The 8,670-nt window shown below is 35.0% G+C and overlaps 1 protein-coding gene across 1 annotated transcript; it reads left to right on the top strand.

Annotated features, from left to right (window-relative positions):
- Positions 1 to 7,859, top strand: LOC104904628 (pleiotropic drug resistance protein 1). Its single transcript, XM_010692931.3, has 23 exons — positions 1 to 671; positions 776 to 985; positions 1,092 to 1,176; positions 1,839 to 1,998; positions 2,112 to 2,188; positions 2,280 to 2,333; positions 2,433 to 2,523; positions 2,626 to 2,927; positions 3,017 to 3,298; positions 3,398 to 3,714; positions 3,804 to 3,964; positions 4,079 to 4,182; positions 4,290 to 4,443; positions 4,537 to 4,647; positions 4,741 to 4,850; positions 4,943 to 5,275; positions 5,413 to 5,703; positions 5,809 to 5,892; positions 5,984 to 6,117; positions 6,202 to 6,429; positions 6,532 to 6,703; positions 6,803 to 7,057; positions 7,356 to 7,859. Exons 1-23 carry the CDS (start codon positions 346 to 348, stop codon positions 7,623 to 7,625), a joined length of 4,311 nt encoding a protein of 1,436 aa, XP_010691233.1. The 5' UTR covers positions 1 to 345; the 3' UTR covers positions 7,626 to 7,859.
- Positions 7,860 to 8,670: the final 811 nt, after the last annotated feature.

Here is an 8,670-nt window from a genome sequence, read left to right on the forward strand (position 1 = left end):
TTCTCATATTCATTCATTCATTCTTACAATCTTCTTGTTAACTTTCTTAATTTTTTGCACATTTTATTGGCAAACATAATTGGTCCACACTCCACATACCATACATAATATATATAAAGCAACAACTTTATATTTATAAAGTCACAAGTTCAAAGATTACTAGCAAGATCATATAATACTTTAACATACACCCATTGATTCATTCTTTCTTTAACACCATTCTCATCATCTTTATATCAAAATTTGATTGTACGAGCTCGTTCCAGTATTACTCCGACACCTTCATTTACCTGAAAAACAGGGTGTCGTATATATAGTAACATTGATTGAAATTCCGATATAATTATGGATGGTGCTGATATATCTAAGTTTGGAGGGAGTTTACGTCGAAATAGTTCAACTGTATGGAGGAGTCAATCATCGACTGTTTTTTCGAGATCGACGAGAGATGAAGATGATGAAGAAGCTTTAAGATGGGCTGCTCTTGAAAAACTTCCTACGTATGATCGTTTAAGGAAAGGTATTTTGACTGCTTCTCATGGTGTTGGTAATGAGATTGATGTTCAAACTCTTGGGTTTCAAGATAAGAAAAATCTTGTACAAAGATTGATTAATGTTACCGAAGAGGATAATGAGAAGTTTTTGTCAAAACTTAAGACCAGAATTGAAAGGTATGTTTGTTTGTTTGTTGGGTGTATATATTCTGTTTGTCGATATGGAAACCAGAAAAAGTAGTTTTCGCTTTCTCGTATTAAAGAATGTTTTTTTTATTCAGGGTTGGAATTGATATTCCTACAATTGAAGTGAGATTTGAGAATTTAAACATTGAAGCTGAAGTATATGTGGGAAGTAGAGCTTTACCATCATTTGTTAATTTCATGACAAATATTGTAGAGGGTTTCTTGAACATATTACATGTTCTTCCCAATCGGAAGAAGCATTTAACTATTCTTCAAGATGTTAGTGGTATGATCAAGCCAAATAGGTACGAATTCGAAAAACCCAAAAAAAGAAATTTACTAATATGTACTTGTATTGTTTTTATTTTGTTTCCAATGTCTTAGAATTTTGTTTATATGGAATTTTTGTAGGATGACATTGCTATTGGGTCCTCCAAGTTCTGGGAAGACAACTCTGCTTCTAGCTTTGTCAGGAAAGCTTGACAAAGCGTTAAAGGTAACCAGTTGTGATAGCGGTTAGCAGTTGCAGTAGCTGTTAGCTTTTTTTAGTTACATAGTACTATCTCTGTTTTTGTTTAGTTAGCAACAATTTCTATTTTCAGGTATTTTTTATTAGTTGCAACATTTCTCTTTTTAGGAAAGTTTTTGGGATAATTTGACTATATTACCCTTACTTCACCTACTCTCCCCATTTAATTACAGTATTAGTAGCCGGGACAAGTGGGCCAATTATACTCTATTTTCTCATTTCTTAAAGTTTGTGCAAAAAGGTGAATTTTGCAACTAAATAAAAACAGAGGTAGTATTTATGAGGAGGCAGGGTTGGTGTAGTCGGAACAATTCCAACCTTTATAGACTCTGGAGTTGAATTCTACCCGTTGAAATTTTTGAGAGGGACACAATATGGACCCTTTTTTTTGTTGTTGAAAATTTGAAATAGTCATATCCATTTATATCTCTTTCACATATGTAACAAAAAGTCAAAAAATGACATTTTTTTTTAATTAAAATTATAATTCATTGATTCAAAGTCATTCGACATCTAGAATAGAAGTTAAAACTAACAAATGCGTATCAAAATAATGAAACAAAAACAATGTTTTCTTCATGTTATTGCAACAAAAGTTTGGTTATTAATATAGTTTGTAACATAAACAGGTTACTGGAAGAGTATCTTATAATGGGCATAACATGAATGAGTTTGTGCCACAAAGAACAGCAGCTTACATAAGCCAACATGATGTGCATATTGGTGAGATGACAGTGAGAGAAACTCTTGCTTATGCTGCCAGATTCCAGGGAGTTGGATACAGATATGGTTCGTTCTTTTTACATATCTCTATGATTCTTTACTAGAAATGTAACAAATGTTGATGATTTTCAAGGACTTTTTAGATGTCTAATTATTCCAACATACCAAAATATTTACAGAAATGTTAGCTGAGTTATCTAGAAGAGAGAAAGAAGCTAACATTAAGCCTGATCGCGATGTTGATCTTTTCATGAAGGTAATTTGTAATAACCATAAAACAGGAAAAATTTAACAGAGGATTCTGTTTTTCATAACTTGTAATGATAACCAAATTTGTAATTGTTTAGGCTTCAGCAGCTGAAGGTCAAGAAGAAAGTGTTGTTACAGATTATATCTTAAAGGTTTGGCATCTTTAAACTTCTCTATTGTCATTGATCAGATTTCATACTATTTCGCAACAGTTGTGTAATCTTCTGGTGAACAATGTGTTTAATTTACAGATTTTGGGATTAGAAAATTGTGCTGATACTATGGTAGGAGATGAAATGATAAGGGGTATTTCAGGAGGACAAAGAAAGCGAGTTACAACTGGTAAATGCATAATCTTAGTACTGGTATATGGAGTATAACTTCTTAATTTTCTCATTCTTCATCTTATGCAATTTTCTTTTGATTGTTTCTACTTGATTATAGGTGAGATGTTAGTAGGTCCAGCTAAGGCGCTATTTATGGATGAAATTTCAACTGGTTTAGATAGTTCTACAACATTCCAAATTGTGAACTCAATCCGACAATCAGTCCATATTCTGAATGGAACTGCTGTCATTTCTCTCCTACAACCAGCACCCGAAACATACAATCTTTTTGATGATATCATTCTTCTTTCGGATGGATATATCGTGTACCAAGGTGCTCGTGAACATGTGCTTGAGTTCTTTGAGTCCATGGGATTTCAGTGTCCTGATAGGAAAGGTGTTGCAGATTTCTTGCAGGAAGTAAGTACATCTTAAGTAACCAACACAAAACCTTTTCCTGTAGAACATTTTCTTTCTTTTATTCTTACATGATGATTTTGTGTTAACAGGTGACATCAAAGAAAGATCAGCAACAATACTGGGTAAGAAGGAACGAGCCTTATCGTTTCATCCCATCAAAGGAATTCGCTGAGGCATATCAGTCTTTTCATGTTGGAAGGAAGGTAGCTCAAGAGCTTTCTGTCCCATATGATAAATCTAAAAACCACCCAGCTGCTCTAACAACCGAAAAGTATGGTGTTAGTAAAAAGGAATTCTTTAAAGCTTGCATGTCAAGAGAATTATTGTTGATGAAGAGAAATTCCTTTGTTTACATCTTTAAGCTAGTCCAGGTTTGTCCCTATTGTTACTCCTTTAACAACTTATTTGAGGAAAATCATATATTAAGGTGCAAAATTACTAATATTTGTTTGTTGATCAATTGCTATCAGCTTATTATCATGGCTTTCGTAGCAATGACCGTGTTCTTCCGTACTGAGATGCCTAAGAGGGACACCACAGATGGTAACATCTTCACGGGTGCACTATTTTTCTCTGTGGTGATGATTATGTTTAATGGTATGGCAGAAATGTCAATGACAATAGCAAAACTTCCGGTATTCTATAAGCAAAGAGACCTCCTTTTCTTTCCGGCATGGGCATATGCTCTTCCAAGTTGGTTCCTTAAGATACCAATTACCTTCTTTGAAGTTGCTGTTTGGGTGTTTACCACATACTATGTCACTGGATTTGATCCTAATGTTGGAAGGTACTTACACCTATAAAACAACAACCCTTCATTTTCGCCTTTTTCTCTATGACTTAGCTTGTTACTGATGAAACTGTCACTTTTGGCAGGTTGTTTAAATTCTACCTCATATTAGTACTTGTAAATCAAATGGCTTCTGCTCTATTTAGAGCCATTGGAGCACTAGGAAGAAACATGATTGTTGCAAACACATTCGGCTCATTTGCATTGCTTACACTTTTCGCCTTGGGTGGATTCGTTCTCTCACGAAGTATGACTCTTATAAACATCTGTTTAGCTTTTGATTAAGCTCTAAGAGCTAAATCTAAATATAAAGATGATGATGATTAGTTATTGACTTAATTGAGATCTTCATTCTTTACAGATGATGTCAAGGGATGGTGGATTTGGGGTTACTGGTGTTCACCTCTGATGTATGCTCAGAATGCTGTACTTGTCAATGAGTTTCTTGGACATAGTTGGAGCAGAGTATGTTGGCTTCACATTTTTTGTGACATTTTTATTTTTGATACTTATGTTTCTAGAATACTTGTTACAAAACAAGTTTTAACATATATTTCACTCTAATGTTACAGCTGACTGCTAATAATGTACCACTGGGAGTCGAAATCATGACAAGTCGCGGCTTTTTCCCATATGCATACTGGTATTGGATTGGAGCAGGGGCATTAGTCGGATTTGTTGCTGTTCTCAATATACTCTACACTGCTGCTCTTGCCTATCTCAATCGTAAGCGCCTCTACTTACTAAGTAGTTACCATAATCTTGTATTTTCATTCGCTTTTGAAAATATTATGCTAACAATTGTGGTTGTATAAACAGCAATGGGAAAAGCTCAAGCTATTCCCGATGAAGAAGATGAGGTAAAGAACAACAACAGAAGAGCTGCCTTGGAGTTAGTGCAACAAGCAAGTTCCAGAAGAGCTTCTCAAGGTGATTATCAAGCTTATTTTTAACAATTTAAGCAAGAGTTAAAACTATACTTTATATAAGCTAAAATTTTCATGTGTTCAAATGAACCTGCAGAAAATGGACATGAAATTGTAGAAGCAACACAGAAAAGGGGAATGGTTCTTCCCTTTGATCAACATTCTATTACCTTTGATGACATTCGGTATTCAGTTGACATGCCACAGGTAATGAATCCACTACTAAATTATTCCAAACTCCATAGGTTAGTGATTCTTGAAATGAACTTAAATTAATAGATTTGCATCAAAATTTGCAGGAAATGAAAGCACAAGGTGTAACTGAAGATAGGTTGGAACTTCTTAAAGGAGTTAGTGGAGCTTTTAGGCCTGGTGTTCTGACAGCTCTCATGGGAGTCAGTGGTGCTGGAAAAACCACCCTTATGGATGTTCTTGCTGGTAGGAAAACTGGAGGATACATTGATGGAGACATCAAGATTTCAGGCTACCCGAAACAGCAAGAAACATTTGCTCGAATTGCAGGATACTGTGAGCAAAATGATATCCACTCTCCCCACGTCACTGTCCATGAATCTTTGCTATACTCCGCCTGGCTTCGTTTGTCTCCTGATGTGGATATTAAAACAAGAGAGGTTTGTATTTTAATCACATCTTACTTGATTAATATTAGAAACTTGCAGTATAAAAGATGAATATCTTATATACTCTCTAGGATATATGTTTTCCTTCATTCAAAATAACTAATAAGTTCATTTGATCTCTTGTTTAGATGTTTGTGGAAGAGGTGATGGAGTTGGTTGAGTTAACCTCATTGAGGGGAGCTTTAGTAGGGCTACCAGGTGTGAGTGGTCTCTCAACAGAGCAACGTAAAAGACTTACAATCGCGGTTGAGTTAGTTGCAAACCCATCTATCATCTTCATGGACGAGCCAACTTCAGGGCTTGATGCCCGAGCTGCAGCTATTGTAATGAGGACAGTCCGAAACACAGTTGATACTGGAAGGACTGTGGTGTGTACCATTCATCAACCTAGCATTGACATTTTTGAGGCTTTCGATGAGGTAAACATTCGTGAATAAAAACACATTGAAATATTGAATCGAGGCTACTATAACTAACTTCTTGAAGGAAGGCTATACTAATGATGGGTTGTGCAAATAATGCAGCTATTCTTGATGAGAAGGGGAGGTGAAGAAATATATGTTGGGCCTTTGGGACATCATTCTTGTGACTTAATCAAGTACTTTGAGGTAAATTAAGCTTGTAATCAATCTAATCAGTGTTATACTATAACCATTATCTATATTGTTGTACTAATGAAATGTACATTTATTTTTTCAGAGTGTTCACGGCGTACAAAGAATTACAGATGGTTATAATCCTGCAACTTGGATGCTGGAAGTCTCAACTCCAGCACAAGAGGTAGCACTTGGGGTAGATTTTACAGAATTCTACAAGAATTCAGACCTCTACAGGTAAATTTTAATGAAATTTACTTAATAATATTAACTTAACTCATGATTTATGTGCCTTATATATATGGTAAATTTTGTTTACAGGAGAAACAAAGCATTGATCAGAGATTTGGGAACACCTCAACCTGGTTCATCTGACCTCTACTTCCCTACTCAATACTCGCAATCGTTCTTTGCACAAACTTTGGCTTGCTTGTGGAAACAACGGTTGTCCTACTGGCGTAACACTCCTTACACTGCTGTTAGATTTCTCTTCACTGTCGGCATTGCTATCCTGTTCGGAACCATCTTTTGGCAACTCGGAGGCAAAACGTAAGTTATAATCTAATTGAACAAACACAAAAACACTTAAGACTTAATATACAATATGTAGTACTAATCAATAACAAATTTTTCGGGCTTTTCTTCTTTCAGGTCAAGAACACAACATTTAATTAATGCAATGGGTTCAATGTATGCTTCTGTTCTGTTTCTTGGAGTGCAAAATGCAGCTTCAGTCCAACCTGTTGTGGCTATTGAAAGAAGTGTCTTCTATAGAGAAAAGGCTGCAGGAATGTACTCAGCTTTACCTTATGCTTTTGCTCAGGTAACTAATTACATACATTCCATATCTCTACTAAACTGATCATATTCCATGCATGATCCCATGTTAAAAGTTTCTAATAACGAAAACTTGTGATTTCAGGCTTTAGTTGAGATACCATACATCTTCCTACAATCAGCAGCATATGGTATACTAGTGTATGCTATGATAGGGTTTGAATGGACCGCGGCTAAGTTTTTCTGGTACTTCTTCTACATGTTCTTCACCCTCCTTTACTTCACATTCTATGGCATGATGTCTGTCGCGATCACACCAAACCACCACGTTGCTGCCATCGTTGCTGCTGCTTTCTACGGAATATGGAACCTCTTTTGTGGATTCATCGTCCCCAAACCAGTACGTTCCTCTACTCTAATACTCCCTACATTAACTAGAAACATCCTTTTAGACCTTCAATACATTATGGTAAAAATTCTGCATTACATGACAATCATAACTGATGTATAACAAAAACATAACACCACATCAACAATGTTACTGTAACACATAATTTCATACTGCAAAATCAGATCTTATGACTTATTCTACTTATACATGACACATCAACTACAACCCCATATTGCATGATACATGATGCATCAATGCTCCTTTACATTCTGGCTTCTAAACCATGTATTTTTTGTTGGTAAAACAGAGAATTCCTCAGTGGTGGAGATGGTACTACTACATTTGCCCTTTATCTTGGACCTTTTATGGATTGGTGGCATCACAATTTGGAGACATGCAAGATATCATCACAGATAGCACCTACGCGGATCAATCAGTGAGAGCATTCATCGAAAACTACTTTGATTTCAAGCATGACTTCCTAGGGGGTGTTGCAGGGATCATCGTTGCCTTTTCTCTCTTGTTTGCTGCCATCTTTGCTTTCGCCGTTAAGACCTTCAACTTCCAAAAACGATGAGGGATAATGATTTTGAGACATTAGACATACTTGCAATGCCATTTTTGATGACCATAACTGTATTTTACAAGTACATAAATTTTTGTTCTTGTATTGATAAGCAGTCTATATATATGTACTATAACAAATTCTTTTGTTTAGATAAATAAACGATCGTATATATGTAAGATGTACTTTCTATACTGCCAAGCATTACAGCTAAGAATATAAATCTTAAGTTCGAATTTCAGCATATATGTTGGTGCAATTTTAGTCTGAGCTTACTTATTTGACTAAACACTGATCATTTGTGCTTGCAAATCGAAATTTCAGCATCTAGAGTACGCAGTGCATTCTTTTCTTGTATAATTTTCATGGGTGCTAGAGTTGTATCCGAATAACTTTAATCCCTAACTGACACTAATGAAATTAGAAGAAATGTTACAATGATTCCCAAATCTCAAGTCGGATAACAATGTACTTCTTAGAAAATAAAATTTCATGAAAACTTCAACCAAACGAGCCCTTCAGTATTCTAAGTACTCCATAACTTGGTCGATTGCGTCTGAGCAGTGGCGGATCCAGGATTTAATCCACGTGGGTTCAAATTACTTTGAGAAAAAAGTTATATTCATAAATTAAAATTGTCTATGAATTAACAATTTGTCTACGCATTAACAATTATATAACACTTATTGAAGCATTTAAAAAATATAGATGTACAAAAGGATAACTAAATTCTCTTTTTTTTTTTTTGGAAGACATAAATTTAACTAGCTAGGTATTAACTATTTGCAAACTAAAAATTGGGAGACAAAAAGTTCAAAAATAATAGGTAGAATCATGGTCAGGGATTAGTTTGGTAACTAAAAATAATTAAGAAAGAAAAATTTGATGCGAATAACCCAACTTTATGTTTCATGTTTTGGGATGGTTGTCATAATAATCCAAACTCTTTTATTCTTTGTCGTTACAGCATCACTAATACATTTTCAGTATATTATATATAGGGAGTTGTTGACTTCCTACAAAGTATTTCGTTAAGATAGTACTTGAACTTGTGTGT

This window comes from Beta vulgaris, chromosome 9, assembly GCF_026745355.1.
Source record: "Beta vulgaris subsp. vulgaris cultivar EL10 chromosome 9, EL10.2, whole genome shotgun sequence".
Classification (NCBI taxonomy): domain Eukaryota; kingdom Viridiplantae; phylum Streptophyta; class Magnoliopsida; order Caryophyllales; family Amaranthaceae; genus Beta; species Beta vulgaris.

Excerpts from the sequence above, each read along its gene's own strand:
- LOC104904628 (XM_010692931.3), top strand. The coding sequence starts at position 346 with ATGGATGGTGCTGATATATCTAAGTTTGGAGGGAGTTTACGTCGAAAT. Across the intron at positions 986-1,091 it reads GGTATGATCAAGCCAAATAG|GATGACATTGCTATTGGGTC; the intron begins GTACGAATTCGA and ends GAATTTTTGTAG. Across the intron at positions 6,704-6,802 it reads TACCTTATGCTTTTGCTCAG|GCTTTAGTTGAGATACCATA; the intron begins GTAACTAATTAC and ends TTGTGATTTCAG.